General features: G+C 44.1%; 1 protein-coding gene across 2 annotated transcripts in view; it reads left to right on the top strand.

The window, feature by feature from the left end:
- TppII (Tripeptidyl-peptidase II) overlaps positions 1–23550 on the top strand; it is a 342814-nt gene that overhangs the window by 76738 nt on the left and 242526 nt on the right. For both annotated transcript variants that reach the window (XM_073991187.1, XM_073991188.1), the window contains exon 13: positions 22231–22336. In XM_073991187.1, coding sequence (XP_073847288.1) covers positions 22231–22336 — 106 coding nt within the window. The remainder of the gene's footprint in view (positions 1–22230; positions 22337–23550) is intronic.

Below are 23550 nucleotides of genomic sequence, written 5' to 3'. Positions count from 1 at the left end.
ATGGCCTTTAGGTTCGTCTACTGTAGAGTAGATGCCCTTTAGGGTCGTCTACTGTAGAGTAGATGCCCTTTAGGGTCTTCTACTGTAGAGTAGATGCCCTTTAGGGTCGTCTACTGTAGAGTAGATGCCCTTTAGGGTCGTCTATTGTAAAGTAGATGGCCCTTTGGGTCGTCTACTGTAGAGTAGATGGTCCTTTGGGTCGTCTACTGTAGAGTAGATGGCCCTTTGGGTCGTCTACTGTAGAGTAGATGGCCCTTAGGGCCGTCTACTGTAGAGTAGATGGCCTTTAGGGTCGTCTACTGTAGAGTAGATGGCCTTTAGGGTCGTCTACTTTAGAGTAGATGGTCCTTAGGGTCGTCTACTGTAGAGTAGATGGTCCTTAGGATCGTCTGCTGTAGAGTATATGACCCTTAGGGTCGTCTACTGTAGAGTAGATGGCCGTTAGGGTCGTCTACTGTAGAGTAGATGGCCCTTAGGGTCGTCTACTGTAGAGTAGATGGCCCTTAGCGTCGTCTACTGTAGAGTAGATGGCCCTTAGGGTCGTCTACTGTAGAGTAGATGGCCCCTAGGGTCGTCTACTGTAGAGTACCCTTAGGGTCGTCAGCTGTAGCGTAGGTGGCCCTTAGGGTCGTCTACTTTAGAGTAGATGGACCTTAGGGTCGTCTACTATAGAGTAGATGGCCCTTATGGTCGTATACTGTAGAGTAGATGGTCCTCAGCGTCGTCTACTGTATAGTAGATGGCCCCTAGGGTCGTCTACTGTAGAGTAGATGGCCCCTAGGGTCGTCTACTGTAGAGTAGATGGCCCCTAGGGTCGTCTACTGTAGAGTAGATGGCCCCTAGGGTCGTCTACTGTAGAGTAGATGGCCCCTAGGGTCGTCTACTGTAGAGTAGATGGCCCTTTGGGTCGTCTACTGTAGAGTAGATGGCCCTTTGGGTCGTCTACTGTAGAGTAGATGGCCCTTTGGGTCGTCTACTGTAGAGTAGATGGCCCTTTGGGTCGTCTACTGTAGAGTAGATGGCCCTTTGGGTCGTCTACTGTAGAGTAGATGGCCCTTTGGGTCGTCTACTGTAGAGTAGATGGCCCTTTGGGTCGTCTACTGTAGAGTAGATGGCCCTTTGGGTCGTCTACTGTAGAGTAGATGGCCCTTTGGGTCGTCTACTGTAGAGTAGATGGCCCTTTGGGTCGTCTACTGTAGAGTAGATGGCCCTTTGGGTCGTCTACTGTAGAGTAGATGGCCCTTTGGGTCGTCTACTGTAGAGTAGATGGCCCTTTGGGTCGTCTACTGTAGAGTAGATGGCCCTTAGGGCCGTCTACTGTAGAGTAGATGGCCTTTAGGGTCGTCTACTTTAGAGTAGATGGTCCTTAGGGTCGTCTACTGTAGAGTAGATGGTCCTTAGGATCGTCTGCTGTAGAGTATATGACCCTTAGGGTCGTCTACTGTAGAGTAGATGGCCCTTAGGGTCGTCTACTGTAGAGTAGATGGCCCTTGGGGTCGTCTACTGTACAGTAGATGGCCCTTTGGGTCGTCTACTGTAGAGTAGATGGCCCTTAGGGCCGTCTACTGTAGAGTAGATGGCCGTTAGGGTCGTCTACTGTAGAGTAGATGGCCCTTAGGGTCGTCTACTGTAGAGTAGATGGCCCTTAGCGTCGTCTACTGTAGAGTAGATGGCCCTTAGGGTCGTCTACTGTAGAGTAGATGGCCCTTAGGGTCGTCTACTGTAGAGTAGATGGCCCTTAGGGTCGTCTACTGTAGAGTAGATGGCCCTTAGGGTCGTCTTCTGTCGAGTAGATGGCCCTTAGGGTTGTCTACTGTCGAGTAGATGGCCCTTAGGGTCGTCTACTGTAGAGTAGATGGCCCTTAGGGTCGTCTACTGCGAAAAATATGGAGTTTACGATCAACTACTGTAGACTAGATGGACCTTAGGATCGTTGGTTATAGAGTAGTTTTCCCTTACTATCGTTGGTTGATAGAGTAGTTGTCCTTTAGGGTCGTCTAATGTAGGTAGATGGTCCTTATGGTCGTCTACTGTAGAATCGATGCCACTTAGGGTCGTCTACTATAGAGCAGATGGCCGTTAGGGTCGTCTGCTGTAGTGTAGATGGCCTTTAGGTTCGTTTGCTGTAGAGTAGATGGCCCATAGGGTCGTCTACTGTAGAGTAGATGGCCTTTAGGATCGTCTACTTTAGAATAGATGGACCTTAATGTCGTCTACTGTAGAGTAGATGGCCCTTAGGGTCGTCTACTGTAGAGTAGATGGCCCTTGGGGTCGTCTACTGTACAGTAGATGGCCGTTAGGGTCGTCTACTGTAGAGTAGATGGCCCTTAGGGTCGTCTACTGTACAGTAGATGGCCCTTAGCGACGTCTACTGTAGAGTAGATGGCCCTTAGCGTCGTCTACTGTAGAGTAGATGGCCCTTAGGGTCGTCTACTGTAGAGTAGATGGCCCTTAGGGTCGTCTACTGTAGAGTAGATGGCCCTTAGGGTCGTCTACTGTAGAGTAGATGGCCCTTAGGGTCGTCTACTGTAGAGTAGATGGCCCTTAGGGTCGTCTACTGTAGAGTAGATGGCCCTTAGGGTCGTCTACTGTAGAGTATATGGCCCTTAGGGTCGTCTACTGTAGAGTAGATGGCCCTTAGGGTCGTCTACTGTAGAGTAGATGGCCCTTAGGGTCGTCTACTGTAGAGTAGATGGCCCTTAGGGTCGTCTACTGTAGAGTAGATGGCCCTTAGGGTCGTCTACTGTAGAGTAGATGGCCCTTAGGGTCGTCTACTGTAGAGTAGATGGCCCTTAGGGTCGTCTACTGTAGAGTAGATGGCCCTTAGGGTCGTCTACTGTAGAGTAGATGGCCCTTAGGGTCGTCTACTGTAGAGTAGATGGCCCTTAGGGTCGTCTACTGTAGAGTAGATGGCCCTTAGGGTCGTCTACTGTAGAGTCGATTAGATGGGCCTTAGGGTCGTCTACTGTAGAGTCGATTAGATGGGCCTTAGGGTCGTTTACTGTCGATTAGATGGCCCTTAGGGTCGTGGAGACGTTTCAAACTTGGCCGGGGGGTTGTCTGCTCGATGTCCTCAAACAGCGTGGAGTGCTTGACAGTATGAAAGGTTTTGATAAGTCATGTTGAGTCCTCGACTAATATGTGTGGAAATGGCGTTCGGTGCTGTTGTTGTTGTTGTAGCAGCCTTTAAACCTACGTACAATGGAGATTTAATCAGGGAACAACGCTTTCGACGATTTAGCGTCCCTGAAGACCTTCACACGTCATCCATTGTAAATTGTTGCGGTTTATCCTCGGCAGGAACATATCTAATGCGACCTGTAGTACTTTTCTCTTCGCTCTGTCACTCACGTTTGTTCGACAAACTATCGATTGAAATGAATTGCGCACCTCTTCTGATCAGTTAGCGTAACGTCGCCAAACGTGAATGAGGTCCTATCTTCCTTCTCTCCAGGGTTCAAGAGAGACTTAACCATTGCCCCAATTCACTTATTCTTTCTCCAATGTTGCAACTCTTCAGATGATTTAATCTCTTCTTGTGTTAACTTTCAATATCAGCTCCCTGGTTCTGGGGTCACTGGAGTTGGCACGGCGAAGCTCATTACGCTCATTTGCTACTCCCGTCGCCTCTGCTAGGAAGTTTGGTCTCACTTCGGGTATTCGACCAGCAGGTATATGGTGAGTGGCAGACTTCATATCTTTATGACGAGCTTCAACAGTTCTAACTTTGTAGAAGGGCTTTAGAAGGTAGTCTGTATTCTGTCTGTCTTCAGATGGTCTTTTATCTTTGCAGAAGGGTTTCAGAAGGTCATCTTGTTTATTGAAAGGCATCTGAATGTGTTCTTTCTGCACAGAGGGGCTTCAGAAGGTTTTTATCTTTATAGAACGAAGCGCTTTAGGAGGTGGTCTATATCTATAGGGGGACTAGAGGGGTATTATATTTTTTATATAAAGGCTTCAGAAGGTCTTCTGTATTCTATAGAAGGTCTCGAAAAGTCCTTTCCACTACCCGAACATCAGAAGATTTGGGCAGATCCCTGAAGCGCTGTTTAGTGCACTCACTGAAACTCGGCCAATTAGCTTTCCCATGATTGATGAAAATGCGCCGTTCAGAGGTAATGAAATCGAGCGCTCTGCTGGTGGAGACAATGATGGGGAGATGATCTGATCCAAGAGAAACGACTGTTTGCCAGGTCATTTGTCAGACCAGGTGACACGATGGTTTTGTCTGACGAACTTTGACACTCTCCGCTAATTCTGGCAGGGGACATCCTCATTGGCCGTGCAAAACGTAGAGCTATCAATTTGCTCAGCCAGCGCTGTACCCCTCTGGTCGTTTCCGAGGACCAAATGCCACAACTCAATAAGTGCATTAAAGAACCCCCAAGACCAGACGGTTACGACCTACCAAATGTGGGCTAATGTTAGGCTTGTAACTAGAGATACAGCTATTTTGCGGCTGGATGTTGTACCAGTCCCTGAAAATGCATTCTTTTTGCAATTTAATTGCAATGAACTCCGAGGTAAAATCGAGGAAATAGTGGACTTACAGCATTGTGATGATACAAGATACTGAAGAAGGATCCCACCAGAAATGGAGGTATGCAGGCCTATCTCACTCGAGCCTGACCCTAATGACCCGTACATGGAATGTACGGGCTTAGCAGTCAGGTGTGGAACTGCCGATGTAGAGTTGCTGAGGCGAGAGTGGTCTTCTATGAGGACACGTTGGGCTTTTCTATAAGGCGACTTTGTGGTCTTCTATGAGAAGACCCTGTGGTTTTCTTCTATAAAAAGGCAGTCTTTATGATATTCTGTGCAAAGGTCTTGTGGTCTTCTATGACAAGACCTTGTGGTCGACCATAGAAGACCATAAGGTCTTCCATAAGGATACTTCTATGAGAAGACCTTTGGTGGTCTATGAGTATGCCTTGTAGTCTTCTGTAATAAACCTTGATGGTCTTCCTAGAGAAGGCCTTATGATATTCCTGAGAATACCTTGTAATCTTCTGTGGAAAAACTTTGTGGGCGTCCCATAGAAGACCATAAGGTCTTCTTATGGCATGGCCTTGTGGTCTTCCAGAGAAGACCATGTGGTGTTCTATAAGAAGCCTTTGTGGTCATCTATGAAAAGTCCTGTGAGCCTTCTATATATTTATCTTGTAGCTTTGACTATATCAATCAACTTAAAATAGAATCGGCCTAAGAAGTGTTCCTTTTCCTTTCTCGGATGTTTGTAGAAAAATTTGTCTTGCCATTTGTTCTACTGCATCTTCATTGCAACCTTTTCATCCATTCAATAATCTGAAAGCTAACATTGTCCGAAATAGGCATTCTAATTTGAGTTTAACCGAGTGCAAATTGTGTTGCCTTTTCCTAAGAAATATTCGAAACTGATATCATCTTTATTGATTTCAAATAACTCCTATTTATCTTTTCAATGGAAAAACATGACATTGAGCATTCTCTTCGATTCTTTTTTTAGCAATAAATTCCCTTTCTTTGCCTGACAAAAAAAAAAAAAAAACAAATATTTTCTAAGCTCTTCAAAACCAAAAAAACACATGTAAAATTGCCAAGTAACATTGTATGTATGTATTTGTTATGCAAACACCACACACAGACACGCATAGACACATAATAGATTCCCAGGAATATGCCTTTCAAAATAAATTGCATATGAAGTTCGTTTTTTTTTTGCAATTCAAGAGATCTACACTGAATGACACTTGGCATGAATGTGCCAATTACAAAAATGAAATGCTTACAAATCCATAACTACACACGCACACTTACACACATGTGTACATAACTACATTCATATCCCCAGTTCAATAATTGAGTGCGATAATCGTTATATTCTCAAGAAATTCAATTTATACATCCCCATTAGCATCTGCATTTATTTAAGAAAGTGTGTGTGTGTGTATGTATGTATGTATTTTATACACAATCATGAATCTTTAATGGCTCTTCAAGAAACAGAAACAAAAATAACAAAGTAAGCAAAGTAGGTATGCCGGCATTTCTGACCATTGGATAGCAGCTACACCACATGGGCAGCTATTATGTCCAAATGACAAAATGTTAAGTAACTGGCAGGACAGTTGAAAAGATGCAGTGCATATATAGGAATTTAGACGGCTGCACCATCCCGAGCGCAGTTAAGCCAAAACTACTCTGTTTTGTCGTGGAAGCTGACGTTCCTCAGCTGCAATGGTTGGGGGAGGATGTTCTTCGAGGACCGCATTCACACGATAGTTGAATGCTATTTTAACCATCGTGATAGGCTTGTTGATCTAGAGATTCTCTTTTGTTACGTTAGACCTATTTTACTACATTATGAAGATCCCTCCTGACATACCTGCGTGGAGAAGTGATAAACACCATATGGTGCTCACGGTAACACCCGAGCAAGTTCTGCATCGAAAGCATGCCATTGTGTTGATGTACTGGAAGAATCTTTGCCACCTCATGCAGATGGTCCACTGTTTTAGGGAGGTATTTTGAATACTTTTCCATTGCGTGCCACTATATTCGCGGACCATACTGGCACCGCATAGCTTACCACAGACCGATATATCTCGTTATGTGTTGTCAACAAGTTTTCTTTATGTATGTACCCCAAGAGCCGTCAGGTAGGGCGCCTTGTTCCTTGTCGCAGATAGCTGTGGCGTGCGCGGCCGACGTGAACATGCTGTTGACTATGACCCCTAGAATTTTGGGACAGTTTGTGGTCGGTCAACCTTTCAAAAATTACATCAGGGAAGTAGTCTCAAGTCAAGATCGTACAATCGTCTGCATTTTTTACGATCTCAATGCCGTCTGAATGGAGGCGGAATGCAGGAGAGATAGAGGTTAAACAGTCCGAAGATATCACCCCACCTTAGGGCACTCCTTGTTTCACACTACGGGGCTTGGACTTCTTCCTGATCCTCCTACAACTGACGAATTGATTATCTAAAGTTCCAAACATGGCCGGAGAGTTTTCTGCTCGATGTTCTCAAACAGCGTGGAGTGCTTGACAGTATCAAAGGCTTTTCATAAGTCAGGCGCCACCATCACTGTTCTATCGCACGGCTTCTCCTGGTCCTCGACAAATATGTGTGGAGATGGCGTGCTGCGCTGTTGTCGTGCTGCGCTGTTTACGGAATCCATGCTGATGATCGGCAGCTGGATAGCTATTTCTAACGCTGGGGAGGACTAAAGCCTCAAAGTTCATTTCTACGAGCGACAAAAGCGAAATCGCTTTGTACGATTCAACTTTGCTGGCATCCTTGCCTGGCTTCAGTAGAGGAACCACCCTGCACATTTTCTAGATTTCGGGAACGATTGGGGTGGCTACCGACAAGTGAGATACTTGACTCTCGGCACATCCGGTGGTTTCAACATTACAAATGAGATTGCATCAGAACCCAACGCTTTGGATGATTTAGCGTTACTGACGACATTCGAAACATCATCCATTGTAAATTATGGTGGTTTATCCTCGGCAGGAAGAGATATAATGCAACGTCGGACTCTTCTCTCCGCCTGTCACTCAAAGGGTGCTCAACAAATTGTCGTTTGAAACCTCTTGTGCACCTCTTCGGATTATTCAGTGAAACATCGTCAAACGTGCCTGAGGTTTTATATTTCTTGTTTCAAGGGTTCGAGAGTGACTTAACCGTTGCCCACAATTTACTTATTCCGATTCCAACGTTGCAACTTTTCAGATGATTTAACCAGCTGTTCCGCTTATGCTCAACAAGCAACCTGTTAACTTCCAGTGTCAGCTCATTGCCCCTTGGGTCACTAGTGCTGGTACGACAAAGCTCAACACGCTTATTTGCTAATTCCGTCGCCTCTCGCTTCGGTCTCACTTCCAATATTCTACCAACAGGTATATGGTGAGCGGCTGGCTTCAGAGAAATCCTATAAATATTTTTTGAAGAGCTTCAGAAGTTCTATCATTAAAAAGGACCTTCAGATGGTAAACTATCTTTGTAGAAGGCCTTTAGCAGGTCGTCTGTATTCGTACGGCTTTAGATGGTATTTTATGTTTGTAGAAGGGTTTCCGAAGGTCTTCTTTTTCTATTAAAAGGCTTCTGAAAGTATTCTATCTGCAGATGGGGGATTCAGAAGGTTTTATATCTTTAAAGAATTACTTTAGAGGGTTTTCTACGTATATAGAAAGAAATAACGATGAACTATGCCGCCAAGCCCTAGATTGGAATCCTTAAGGTAGCAGGAAAAAAGGACGACCTAAAAACTCCTTGAAAAGAAATCTTATAAAAAAGTTAGAATCCGACGGAAAATCATGGAGTGAAGTAGAAGCAATAGCAAATGACAGATCAACTTGGAAGATGTTTGTAGATGACCTATGCTTCTCAAGGAGTTAAGCGGAAAAGAAGAGAGAGAATAGATAGAAGGGCTTTAGGAGGTCGTCTATATCTATAGAAGGACTAGAGGTGTCTTATATTTTATAGAAAGGCTTCAGAAGGTCTTATGTATTCTATATAAGGTCTTCTATATTCTATAGAAGGTCTTCTGTATTCTATAGAAGGTCTTCTATATTCTATAGAAGGTCTCGGAAAGTCCTTTCCGCTGCCCGAATATCACAAGGATAGGGCAGATCTCCGTAGCGATGATTAATGAACTCTCTGAAAGTCGGCAAATTACCTTTCCCATGATTGATGAAAGTGCAGCGTTCAGAGGTGATGAAATCGGGCGTTCTGCTGATGGAGACAATTATGGGGAGATGGTCTGATCCAAAAGCAACGACAGGTTGTTAAATACGGCATTTGTCAGGCCAGTAGTGGGATTCTCTAGGGCATTTTTGGCTACCGACAAAAATCGGTCAAATTTAAACGCAAAATCATGAATGAAAAGTTCAAATAAAATTTGACATCACTGTTGCTATCAGTAGAACTTTACGACTACTTTTTATTGGTCGCTAACTTACCGAATAATATCGTCGTTAACTACCGAAATTATAAGCATTTTAATTTTAACGATTTTTGTCTCGGTAGTTCCACACCTGACTGCTACCCCTCCATTACATTCTATGTATGGGTCATTAGAGCCAGGCTCAAGTGAGATTGGTCTCTATTGAACAGACAGGTGCAATAGGAGAGGTATTCCACACCACTGTCACTTCTTGAGCGATCCTCCGCTGTAAGCAGCAGTTGTTGTTGAGCCGCGACCAATATTTTCTTCCTACTCATATAATCCACTATTTCTTCGATCTTACCTTGGAGTCCATTGCAATTAAATTGCAAAAAGGGTGCATTTTCAGGGATTGGAAAAACAACGGCTGGTGTAAATGCTGCGTGTGCGGCAGCTGTTGGGGCAACTACGGGGGAGTCGCGTAATCTGACGACCACGACGAAGTCGTCTGGGGGCTGTGTTCAGGCAGCATGCAGCAACAAAGTCCTTCGCAAGGGGAAGTCCAGAAAAAAACTTTATATGCACCCACTCCCGACATGCATCTCAGCAGCAGTTGTTGTTGAGCCGCGACCAATATTTTCTTCCTACTCATATAATCCACTATTTCTTCGATCTTACCTTGGAGTCCATTGCAATTAAATTGCAAAAAGGGTGCATTTTCAGGGATTGGAAAAACAACGGCTGGTGTAAATGCTGCGTGTGCGGCAGCTGTTGGGGCAACTACGGGGGAGTCGCGTAATCTGACGACCACGACGAAGTCGTCTGGGGGCTGTGTTCAGGCAGCATGCAGCAACAAAGTCCTTCGCAAGGGGAAGTCCAGAAAAAAACTTTATATGCACCCACTCCCGACATGCATCTCACCGAAGCTTGAATTTGGGAAAAGATACGGATGTGACAAACCCGAGCGCATATACTTGGTCCTGGGTTTTCCTCCATGCCGGGAAAGACCAAAAGAATACGAAGTCAATTCAGGATATGACGCTCCAAAAAAAAAAAAAAAAAAAAAAAAATAAATAAATAAAATAAAATAAAATAAAATAAAATAAAATAAAATGAAATAAAATAAAATAAAATAAAATAAAATAAAATAAAATAAAATAAAATAAAATAACATAAAATAAAATAAAATATGTAAAATAAAATAGAATAAAATTAAATAAAATAAAATAAACTAAAATAAAATAAAAATAAAAAAGATACAAATACAAACATGTGTACACAGTCTAGCCATGACCGGCTGTCCGTCCGTCTGTTGCAATCTCTCCACCGTCCGCAATACTTGAGATAAAACGCTAACATTTTGTACCCGAGTGTGTTTTTTCCATAGGCAGGTCAAGTTCGAAGGTATAGTCCCCATATAAGGTATTTTGAAGCATTTTGCTACATTTTCTGACCGAACTAGCTGTAATTTGACACGTGAGGTTTACAGTGGTCACGAAAATTCTCCACCAAAAATCGTCAACATAGGTCCATGTTTTGGAATAGCGGTATCTCCCGATTTAAGGTATTTTGGGGATTTTAGCTAAATATTTCACCGAACTAGCTGTAATTTGACACTTGAGGTTTTCAGCGGTAACGAAACGTTTCCTCCAAAAATCGTTAAAACAGGTCCGAATAAGCTGAAATTTTACATTTGAGGTACTCAATGTCCAAAAAATTTATCCACTAAAAATTACCATGATAGGTCCATGTTTGGGTATAGCCCCCATAAAGCGATACCTCCCGATTTAAGGTATTTTGGTAATTTTAGCTATATTTTTTTGACCGAACTAGCTGTAATTTGACACATGAGGTTTACAGTGGTCACAAAACTTCTCCTCCAAAAAATCGTTAAAACAGGTCCATGGTTTGGTATAGCCCCCATATAACGGTACCCCCGATTTTCGGTATTTTGAGGATTTTAGCAACAATTTTTAACCGAACTAGCTGTAATTTGACATTTGAAGTTCTCAGTGGTCACAAAAGTTCTCCACCAAAAATTGTCAACATAAGTCCATGTTTTGGTATAGCCCCCATATAACGGTACCCGCCGATTTTAGTAATTTATTTATGGTGGATGGTATAAAAAGTTCGGACCGGCCGAACTTAACGACTTTTTACGTGTTCTCTTTAAAAGTTGGTCCTGTTATCACTTTTATTCAAAAGCTAAGGTATTCAACTGTTGGCACAGCCGACTGATTCCTTTTTTCTTGTTAAGTTTTTTTTTTTAAGTTTTTATTAGTAAATTGATTGTGAGATTTAAATTCAAAATGTAAACTCGGTTGTTGAGTATATTTCGTTATGTTTCTCCCAAAAATCAATCATCAAATTTTCCATTTGGTTACAAACGCTTGGAGTAGAGTAAATCTAATAACCTTTCTGATTTAATCTGAATATATCCTTCTTAACATTGTAAAAGATTTTCTGGGAATAATAAAAAAGCAACAACAACAACAACTACTACAAGAAGAACTCGACGAACTCTTTAACTACATATCAAAAATTTATATTACCAAACAACACAAAAAAAGGAGAATACCAAAGCACATTCGTACGTACATATGTATGTATCCTGAGGAATATCCAAGTATACTGGAGAATATTTTGTGGCCAAAAAATACAAAAAAAAAAAAAAACGATTTGCACACACACCGAACAAAATATCAATAATAACAACAATTCAAACAAACCATTTGAAGATTAGGGATTTATTTTATTGTAATTCCCTTCGAATAGTCCTCTGCCATGTGCCAGTGCTCCCATGCGTTCGTTCCTTGCATGCCACTCGAGTAGTATTCCCAATGTCCTTAACATTTAACCCCAACAAACAAGCTAGTCAGAAGTAGAGAGTGACTATGTATGTATGCGTCTCTCCTCCCTGTACATTGATCTGCAGTTCAATAACATAATATATTATCCGACTTAAGTCTTTCGGATTTGGATGGCTTCCATGTTGTGAAGTACAGAAAAAATTGAACCAAATATTGGAATTGTTTTATTATTTTGTTTGCAGTTTTTTTTTCAAAAATTTCTTATGTGTATTTGATATCCATTGCCAAGAGACAGACTGTGGATGGGTTGCAGGTAGTGGGTATACTAAGTCAGGTAGAAAGTATTTTAAATAGGAATGTCACCTTGAGGTACTGTTTATGCACTGGCGGAAGTGTTTGGAAGGCACAAGCCAGATCTTACTTACTTACAAAGAACGTGTGAAGTGCCCTAAGGGTCATCTACTCGACAGATGACGACCCTAAGAGGCATCTATTATACTGTAGACGACACTAAAGGCCATCTAATATACATTAGACGAACCTAAGGGCCATCTACTATACAGTACACAACACCAAGGAATGAATTCCACTCTTCCTAATGACCAAGCCTTCGATAAATTCCGAGGCCAAAAATCCAAGTTCCTCAAGATTAAAATGGGTGTACCCCAAGGTGGAGTACTGATCCGCATTTTATTTAACATTTATCATCTATCTACTCGACAGTAGACGATCCTAAGGTCCATCTACTCGACAATAGACGATCCTAAGGGCTATCTACTTGACAGTAGACGACCCTAAGGGCCATCTACTATACAGTAGACGACCCTAAGGGCCATCTACTATACAGTAGACGACCCTAAGGGCCATCTACTATACAGTAGACGACCCTAAGGGCCATCTACTATACAGTAGACGACCCTAAGGGCCATCTACTATACAGTAGACGACCCTAAGGGCCATCTACTATACAGTAGACGACCCTAAGGGCCATCTGCTATACAGTAGACGACCCTAAGGGCCATCTACTATACAGTAGACGACCCTAAGGGCCATCTACTATACAGTAGACGACCCTAAGGGCTATCTACTATACAGTAGACGACCCTAAGGGCCATCTACTGTACAGTAGACGACCCAAAGGGCCATCTACTCAACAGTGGACGACCCCAAGGGCCATCTACACAACAGTAGACAACCCTAAGGGCCATCTACTATACAGTAGACGAACCTAAGGGCCATCTACTATACAGTAGACGATCCTAAGGACGACCCTAAGGGCTATCTAGACGACCCTAAGGTCCATCTACTATTCAGTAGACGACCCTAAGGTCCATCTACTATTCAGTAGACGACCCTAAGGTCCATCTACTATTCAGTAGACGACCCTAAGGGCCATCTACTATACAGAAGACGACCCTAAGGGCCATCTACTATACAGAAGACGACCCTAAGGGCCATCTACTATACAGTAGACGACCCTAAGGGCCATCTACTATACAGTAGACGACCCTAAGGGCCATCTACTATACAGTAGACGACCCTAAGGGCCATCTACTATACAGTAGACGACCCTAAGGGCCATCTACTATACAGTAGACGACCCTTAGGGCCATCTACTATACAGTAGACGACCTGAAGGGCCATATACTATAAAGTAGACGTCCCTAAGGGCCATCTTCTCGACAATAGATGATCCTAAGGGCCATCTACTCTACAGTAGACGTCCCTAAGGGCCATCTACTCTACAGTAGACGTCCCTAAGGGCCATCTACTCTACAGTAGACGTCCCTAAGGGCCATCTACTCTACAGTAGACGTCCCTAAGGGCCATCTACTCAATGGTAGACGACCCTAAGGGCCATCTACTCGACAGTAGCCGACACTAAGGGCCATCTGCTCGACACTAGACGACCCTAAGGGCAATCTACTCGACAGTAGACGACCCTAAGGCCCATCTACTCGACAGTAGACGACCCTAAGGCCCATCTACTCGATAGTAGACGACCCTAAGGGCCATCTACTCTACAGTAGACGACCCTAAGGACCATCTACTCGACAGTAGACGTCCCTAAGGGCCATCTACTCGACAGTAGGTGATCCTAAGGGCCATCTACTCGACACTAGACGACCCTAAGGGTCATCTACTCGACAGTACACAACCCTAAGTGCCATCTACTCTACAGTAGACGACCCTAAGGGCCATCTACTCGACAGTAGACGACCCTAAGGGCCATCTACTAGAAAGTAGACGACCCTAAGGGCCATCTACTCGAAAGTAGACGACCCTAAGGGCCATCTACTCGACAGTAGACGACCCTAAGGGCCATCTACTCGACAGTAGACGACCCTAAGGGCCATCTACTCGACAGTAGACGACCCTAAGGACCATCTACTCGACAGTAGACGACCCTAAGGGCCATCTACTCGACAGTAGACGACCCTAAGTGCCATCTACTCGACAGTAGACGACCCTAAGTGCCATCTACTCGACAGTAGACGACCCTAAGGGCCATCTACTCGACAGTAGACGTCCCTAAAGGCCATCTACTCGACAGTAGACGACCCTAAGGGCCATCTACTCGACAGTAGACGCCCTTAAGGGCCATTTAATCGAAAGTAGACGACCCTAAGGGCCACCTACTCAACAGTAGAAGTCGCTAAGGGTAATTTTCACCACCCACTCGACAGTAGACGGCCCTAAGGACCATTTACTCGACAGTGGACGACTCTAACGGCCATCTACTCGACAGTAGACGAGCCTAAGGGCCATCTACTCGACAGTAGACGAGCCTAAAGGCCATCTACAGTAGACGACCCTAAGGGCCATCTACTTAACAGTAGACGACCCTAAGTGCCATCTACTCGACAGTAGACGACCCTAAGGGCCATCTACTCGACAGTAGACGACCCTAAGGGCCATCTACTCGACAGTAGACGACCCTGAGTGCCATCTACTCGACAGTAGACGACCCTAAGGGCCATCTACTCGACAGTAGACGACCCTAAGGGCCATCAACTCGACAGTAGACGACCCTAAGAGCCATCTACTCGACAGTAGACGACCCTAAGGGCCATCTACTCGACAGTAGACGACCCTAAGGGCCATCTACTCGACAGTAGACGACCCTAAGGGCCATCTACTCGACAGTAGACGACCCTAAGGGCCATCTACTCGACAGTAGACGACCCTAAGGGCCATCTACTCGACAGTAGACGACCCTAAGGGCCATCTACTCGACAGTAGACGACCCTAAGGGCCATCTACTCGACAGTAGACGACCCTAAGGGCCATCTACTCGACAGTAGACGACCCTAAGGGCCATCTACTCGACATTAGACGACCCTAAGGGCCATCTACTCAACAGTAGACGACCCTAAGGACCATCTACTCGACAGTAGACGACCCTAAGTGCCATCTACTCGACAGTAGACGACCCTAAGGGCCATCTACTCGATAGTAGACGTCCCTAAGGGCCATCGACTCAATGGTAGACGACCCTAATTGCCATCTACTCGACAGTAGACGGCCCTAAGGGCCATCTACTCGACAGCAGACGACCCTAAGGGCCATCTACTCAACAGTAGACGACCCTAAGGGGCATCTACTCAACAGTAGACGACCCAAAGGGCCATCTACTCAACAGTAGACGACCCTAAGGGCCATATACTCAACAGTAGACGACCCTAAGGGGCATCTACTCAACAGTAGACGACCCTAAGGGCCATCTACTCAACAGTAGACGACACTAAGAGCCATCTACTCAACAGTAGACGACCCTAAGGGCCACCTACTCGACAGTAGACGAGTCAAGCGCCATCTACTCGACTGTAGACGGCCCTAAGGGCCATCTACTCGACAGTAGACGCCCTTAAGGGCCATTTAATCGACAGTAGACGACCCTAAGGGCCATCTACTCAACAGTAGAAGTCGCTAAGGGTAATTTTCACCACCCACTCGACAGTAGACGGCCCTAAGGACCATTTACTCGACAGTAGACGATCCTAAGGGCCACCTACTCGACACTAGACGACCCTAAGTGCAATCTACTCGATAGTAGACGACCCTAAGGCCCATCTACTCGACCGTAGACGACCCTAAGGGCCATATACTATATTGTAGACGACCCTAGGGACCACCTTCAGTTCGTCAACATAGACCAGCTCCTTGCGAATCGTCTTTATCTCATAAAGTCATCCTTAATCTCACCTATAAACACTTCTTAGAAATTCCTGTACCCTTGTTGATTCACCCATCTAAACCTAATACCCAATATACTTACATATATCCGAATAAAATATTTTTCCTTCAGTTCAAGTGCAGTTTTATGTCAACTGCAGTTTTGAGAGCAAAGTTTATCAGAAGAATGCGAATATGTGTGGGTGTATGTGTGTGCGTTTGTGCCACTTGTCTACTCGTTATGAAGATTTTCAAGTATAAAGCACACACCCACTCATCGCTGCATACAAATAGATACACAGCCACACTCACGCACATGCACATATTTGGAGGATATTTTGTTGATCTCCTCTATTTCCTTTTCATTATCCTTTATAAGCTGCCATGTTTACATTTATCTAGAAAAACATTTATATTTCCAAAGCCATTTCTTATGCTTTTGCTGATGCTACTGCTTCTTCTTCTTCATCTGCTTCGACTTCTGGCAATGCTTGTTATTGCAATACTAGCTGTTGTGGTGGTCGGTCGGTCTTGTTTGTGGATATGTGATGCTCACGTCTCCTTAAGAAGACATAAACTAAGTACTTTGAGAGAGTTTTATTGCAAAAGTCGTCTTCGTCTTGGTCGTCGTATGTCTGCTTTGGATAAGTAAAGGACAGTCATTGTATTGACCCCCACAAGGAGGGATCACCCCCCAAACCCATATCTAACCAAAGTCGTCTACACCACAATACAATTAAGCAAGGGTATCGAAAGTCAATTATAAAAGAAAGTGTCAAAGTTAAAGACAAATAAATTAAATCAGGATCAACGAAGGTGGCTAGATGGAGTTACTAAAGTAGGTTACACACTGCCGAGTGTGGATGTTAGGGTGCATGTTCCAACAAACACCTGTACACTTATGGATAGTTGCAGCAGAAGATTTACGAAGTAGGAGAGTTTGATTAAAACTTTTTCTCATGTTCGATGGTGTGTTCTCCACATCAAGGAAATGTGGCGAAGGTAGTCTAAGGTTATCACTTGATGGACAAGCAAAGTTTGTAGGAAATTATATTAGATATCTTTTGACACAAGAAGTGTTTGCTTATTTGATTTTCAAAAATCTAAAAATAATTTATTTATGTGACAATAACTTTGGCCAATCCTATTAAAATCCTCCTCAGTATAATGTCCTGTTCTAAATTGAACTCTGCTGTTTGACATACTCCGAGTAGAGTTGTTATTATTTTAAATTGTAATGACCGCACATGTATTATGTGACAACAAGAACACGAACAACAACTATTTGTGAACTAGAGAGGGAATGTTGTGTACCCACACACATACATTGTCTGAGGATATTTATTTACATGGTGGATCATGTATAAATTATTATGTCCCATAAGGCAAACAATAAACCAAATACTTGAAGAAACCAGAAAAGGGGGGAATGTATTCTCTTGGTTCGTTGGTTATCCGGTTTGGAAAAAGTGGATAATTGTTACAGGTAAATGAATGAACCATCAGAACTCATGAGCACAGAATACTCTTAGAATGGGCTTGGTTCAAATTATCTATTAGGCAGGTTTTAGATGTCCCACCAAAACCCTATCAAATTACCATTACCGAGCTGTTATTGTTGGCCCTTCGGGTCGTCTATTGCCGAGTAGATTACCCTTTCTGTAGAGCAAATGACCCTTAGGGTCGTCTATAGCCCTTAGGGTTGTCTACTGTGGAGTAGATCGCCCTTATGGTCGTCTACTATCGAGTAGATTGGCCTTAGGGTCGCCTACTGTTGAGTAGATGGCCCTTAGAGTAATCTATTGTCGAGTAGATGGACCTAAGTGTCATCTATTGTCGATTAGATGACCCTTATGGTTAACTACTGTCTAATAGATGGCCCTTAGGGTCGTCTCCTGTCGCGTAGATGGCCCTTAGGATCGTCTATGGTCGAGTAAATGGCCCTTATGGTCGTCTACTTTCGAGTAGATGACCCTTAGGGTCGCCTACTATCGAGTAGATGGCCCTTAGAGTCGTCTACTATCGACTAGATGGCCCTTAGGACCGTCTACTATCGAGAAAATGGCCCTTAGGGTAGTCTACTATCGAGTAGATGGCCCTTAGGGTCGTGTACTATTGAGTAGATGACCCTTAGGATCGTCTACTGTCGAGTAGTGGCCCTTAGAACGTCTACTGTCGAGTAGATGGTCCTTAGGGTCGTCTACTGTCGAGTAAATAGCCCTTATGGTTGTCTACTGTGGAGTAGATCGCCCTTATGGTCGTCTACTATCGAGTAGATTGGCCTTAGGGTCGCCTACTGTTGAGTAGATGGCCCTTAGAGTAATCTATTGTCGAGTAGATGGACCTAAGTGTCATCTATTGTCGAGTAGATGACCCTTATGGTTAACTACTGTCTAATAGATGGCCCTTAGGGTCGTCTACTGTCGCGTAGATGGCCCTTAGGATCGTGTATGGTCGAGTAAATGGCCCTTAGGGTCGTCTACTTTCGAGTAGATGCTCCTTAGGGTCGTCTTCTGTATAGTAGATGACCCTTAGGGTCGCCTACTATCGAGTAGATGACCCTTAGGGTCGCCTACTATCGAGTAGATGGCCCTAAGGGTAGTCTACTATCGACCTTAGGGTCGTGTACTGTTGAGTAGATGGCCCTTAGGATCGTCTACTGTCGAGTAGTGGCCCTTAGAACGTCTACTGTCGAGTAGATGGTCCTTAGGGTCGTCTACTGTCGAGTAGATGGCCATTAGGGTCGTTTACCGTCGAGTAGATGGCCCTTAGGGTCGTCTGCTGTCGAGTAGATGGCCCTTAGGGTAGTCTACTATCGAGTAGATGGCCCTTAGGGTCGTGTACTATTGAGTAGATGACCCTTAGGATCGTCTACTGTCGAGTAGTGGTCCTTAGGGTAGTCTACTATCGACCTTAGGGTCGTGTACTGTTGAGTAGATGGCCCTTAGGATCGTCTACTGTCGAGTAGTGGCCTTTAGGGTCGTCTACTTTCGAGTATATGACCCTTAGGGTCGCCTACTATCGAGTAGATGGCCCTTAGGGTCGTCTACTATCGAGTAGATTGGCCTTAGGGTCGCCTTCTGTTGAGTAGATGGCCCTTAGAGTAATCTATTGTCGAGTAGATGGACCTAAGTGTCATCTATTGTCGAGTAGATGACCCTTATGGTTAACTACTGTCTAATAGATGGCCCTTAGGGTCGTTTACTGTCGCGTAGATGGCCCTTAGGATCGTCTATGGTCGAGTAAATGGCCCTTAGGGTCGTCTACTTTCGAGTAGATGCTCCTTAGGGTCGTCTTCTGTATAGTAGATGACCCTTAGGGTTGCCTACTATCGAGTAGATGACCCTAAGGGTCGTCTACTATCGACTAGATGACCCTTAGGGCCGTCTACTATCGAGAAGATGGCCCTTAGGGTAGTCTACTATCGACCTTAGGGTCGTGTAGTGTTGAGTAGATGGCCCTTAGGATCGTCTACTGTCGAGTAGATGGTCCTTAGGGTCGTCTACTGTCGAGTAGATGGCCATTAGGGTCGTTTACCGTCGAGTAGATGGCCCTTAGGGTCGTCTGCTGTCGAGTAGATGGCCCTTAGGGTCGTCTACTGTCGAGTAGATGGCCCTTAGGGTCGTCAACGGTCGAGTAGATGGCCCTTAGGGTCGTCAACGGTCGAGTAGATGGCCCTTAGGGTCGTCTACTGTTGAGTAGATGGCCCTTAGGGTCGTCTACTGTCGAGTAGATGGCCCTTAGGGTAGTCTACTGTCGAGTAGATGGCCCTTAGGGTAGTCTACTGTCTAGTAAATGGCCCCTTGGATCGTCTACTGTCAAGTAGATGGTACATAGGGTCGCCTACTGTCAAGTAGATGGTACTTAGGGTCGTCTACTGTCGAGTAAATGGCCCTTAGGGTCGTCTACTGTCGAGAAGATTACCGTTAGGGTCGTCTACTATCGAGTAGATGGCCCCTTGGATCGTCTGCTGGCGAGTAGATGAACCTTAGGATAGTCTACTGTCGAGAAGATGGCCCTTAGGGTCGTCTACTATCGAGTAGATGGACCTTAAGGTCGTCTACTGTCGAGTGGATGGCCCTTAGGGTCGTCTACTGTAGAGTAGGGTCGTCTACTGTCGAGTAGATGGCCCTTAGGGTCGTCTACTATCGAGTAGATGGCCCTTAGGGTCGTCTACTGTCGACTAGATGGCCCCTTGGATCGTCTGCTGGCGAGTAGATGGACCTTAGGATAGTCTACTGTCAAGTAGATGGTACATAGGGTCGCCTACTGTCAAGATGGTACTTAGGGTCGTCTACTGTCGAGTAAATGGCCCTTAGGGTCGTCTACTGTCGAGTAGAAGGCCCTTAGGGTCGTACACTGTCGTGTAGATGACCCTTAGGGTCGTGTACTATTTAGTAGATGGCCCTTAGGGTTGTCTACTGTCAAGTAGATGGTACTTAGGGTCGTCTACTGTCGAGTATATGACCCCTAGGGTCGTCTACTGTCGAGTAGATGACCCTTAAGGTCGTCTACTGTCGAGTGGATGGCCCTTAGGGTCGTGTACTATTTAGTAGATGGCCCTTAGAGTCGTCTACTGTCAAGTAGATGGTACTTACGGTCGCCTACTGTCATGTAGATGGTACTTAGGGTCGTCTACTGTCGAGTAGATGGCCCTTAGGGTCGTCTACTGTCGAGTAGATGGCCCTTAGGGTCGTCAACTGTCGAGTAGATGGCCCTTAGGGTCGTCTACTGTCGAGTAGATGGCCCTTAGGGTCGTCTACTGTCGAGTAGATGGCCTTTAGGGTCGTCTACTGTCGAGTAGATGGCCCTTAGGGTAGTCTGCTGTCTAGTAAATGGCCCCATGGATCGTCTACTGTCAAGTAGATGGTACATAGGGTCGCCTACTGTCAAGTAGATGGTACTTAGGGTCGTCTACTGTCGAGTAAAAGGCCCTTAGGGTCGTTTACTTTCGAGAAGATGACCGTTAGGGTCGTCTACTATCGAGTAGATGGCCGTTAGGATCGTCTACTGTCGAGTATATGGCCCTTAGGGTCGTCTACTATCGAGTAGATGGCCCTTATGGTCGTCTACTGTCGAGTAGATGGCCCTTAGGGTCGTCTACTGTCGAGTAGATGGCCCCTAGGGTCGTCTATTATCGTGTAGATGGACCTTAGGGTCGTCTACTGTCGAGTAGATGGCCCTTAGGGTCTTCTACTGTCGTGTATATGGCCCTTAGAGTCCTCTACTGTCGAGTAGATGACAAATGGCCCTTAGAGTCATCTACTGTCGAATAGATTACTCTTAGGGTCCCAGATGGTCCTTAGTTTCGTCTATGGTCGAGTAGATGGCCCTTAGGGTCGCCTACTGTCGAGTAAATGGTCCTTAGGGTCGTCTACTGTCGAGTATATGGCCCTTTGGGTCGAGTGATGGCCCTTAGGGTCGTCTACTGTAGAGTAGATGGCCCTTAGGGTCGTGTACTGTCGAGTAGGTGGCCCTTAGGATCGTCTACTGTAGAGTGGATGGGCTTCAGAAGATTTTTTATCTGTATAGAACAACTTCTTACTCTATATAAGGGCTTTAGGAGGTCTTCTATCTCTTTAAAAGGACTAGAGGAGTATTATATTTATATAGAAAGGCTTTAGAAGGTCTTCTGCATTCTTTAGAAGGTCTCGGAACGCTATCCGAACATCAGAAGAATTGGGTAGATTTCTGAAACGGTGATCAGAGTGAACTCTCTGAAACTCGGCCTATTTGCTTTCCTAATGTTGGGCCCATATTCCGGAGTAAATCTGTTTATCGGCGGAATGTATACGTTTAGCAACTCTACCTTGTCAGTTCCACTCAATAATTTTGACATGTGAAACTTCTCTACAAGTGGGCCGTAAGACACGCCGTTTGGACTCGGCGATAAACAGTAGGTCCCATATCATTGAGCTAATATGAATCGGGATGCACTCATTGATATGAGAGAAGTCTCCATTGTTCCTTTTGGGATGTTTGTGGAACAGTTATATTATAACTCCGATCCAACCCAATATCAATTGATATAGTACCCCCTATCTAACAAATGTGACTCTCGTTCTCTGTAAATATTTCAAATAGAAAATGTGAAAATTGCAAGAAAAATGAGGAAATGTCCGAATGAAAACATAATAGTTCTTTAAATAAACTTGAGCAGGAGTACAAAGTTCAACTGAATGCAGTTTTCTTCTTTTTTCGTTGTTGTTGTTGTTCAACTATTATGCTCATCATTCAAGTAGTTGGCTTGGGAAATGCAGTTTACCCTGTTTTTCCCCGTTTCTCGAAATTCTTTCGGTTTTATTTAATTTATATTTATTTTTCTAACATTTTTTTTCTACTTCTTTCCTTTTCTTTCTTTGTCTGTCATCCATAGGAAAACAACATACTTGAACTGTGCATAGCCAAGTACTGGTCAAACTTCGGTAGCAGTCATATCAAATATAGTTTGGAGTTCCATGGTATCCAGTCGAATAGTCCATGTAAGTTGTAGTTCATTTTTTTTTTTTTTGGTTGAAAAGTTTTTTTTTAGTTATATTTGATTTTTAAGAATAGTAGTTGTGTTTTTATTATATATTATATAAATGTAAGTATGAACATGTACATAATACAACGGGACCTACATACATATTTCGCAAAGTTTCCCATAAGCATTCTTTTAGACAAACACACACAAAGAATCTAACAATGGCCAAATACTATTGTATTCTTATAACATGATTTTTTTGTGTCCCAAAGTTTTTCTTTCTTCTTTGGCCAGAATGGCCCACAGAAACATAATTCTAGTTATTGAGCTGCCATATTTGAGTAGCTGGTAGTGCCAAAGGCAGCAGCAAAATCAACTGTTTTTCGAAAAAAAAATGAAAAGAAAACAAATAGAAAAAAAAGTTCGTATTGGCACTCTACAGCATTATGGGGGTTTTATATGTCTAAGAGAGCTGTGGATATTTTTGGGGGACTACGAAGTGGATAATCGAGAATTGTTGAAGAACATTTTTTGAAGGGCCGTCAGTGCGGAAATTGTGGATTTCCTCATGGTTTTCTATAAGAAGACCCCATGATCTTCTCCCAATCTCATGGCAGCGGGTTCTCTCGTGCCGGATTGACCCGGAACCACAAAATATTAGCGTTCCGGCCAACTGCTGCCACCACAGTGTACACATGTTTGTATTTGTATCGTTTTTATACGGAGGGTATAATTAAATTTGTCATTCCGTTTGTTACACATCGAAATATTCGTCGGAGACCCTATAATCTATATATATTATTGATCAGCATAAAATTCCGTCTGTCTGTTGAAATCAAGATACAGCTCGCAATTGTTCAGATAGAGCGTCAAAATTTGGTACAGAAGTTTTTATTACTTCCAGGATGGTTGGTATTGCAAATGGGATATATCGGTCCACGTTTTGATATAGTCATCGTTGGGTGTATAAAACTTTCCACCAGAAATTTGTTGGTATAGGTCCACGCCTTCACATAGCCTCCATAGAACGGTACCTTCCGATTTTCGGTATTTTGAAGGTTGTGGCCACAATAATCCACCAAAATGGCTGAAATTTAGTAGTTAGTCTTCTTTGTTGGTATAGAACTTTCCCCCAGAAATTTGTCGTTTAAGGTCCACGCCTTCATATACCCCCCATAGAACGGTACAACCCGATTTTCGGTATTTTAAAGGTTGTGGCCACAATAATCC

This window comes from Musca autumnalis, unplaced genomic scaffold, assembly GCF_047663935.1.
Source record: "Musca autumnalis isolate F117 unplaced genomic scaffold, ASM4766393v1 scaffold_5, whole genome shotgun sequence".
Taxonomy (NCBI): Eukaryota; Metazoa; Arthropoda; class Insecta; order Diptera; family Muscidae; genus Musca; species Musca autumnalis.
This window is presented reverse-complemented; position numbering and strand designations above follow the sequence as displayed.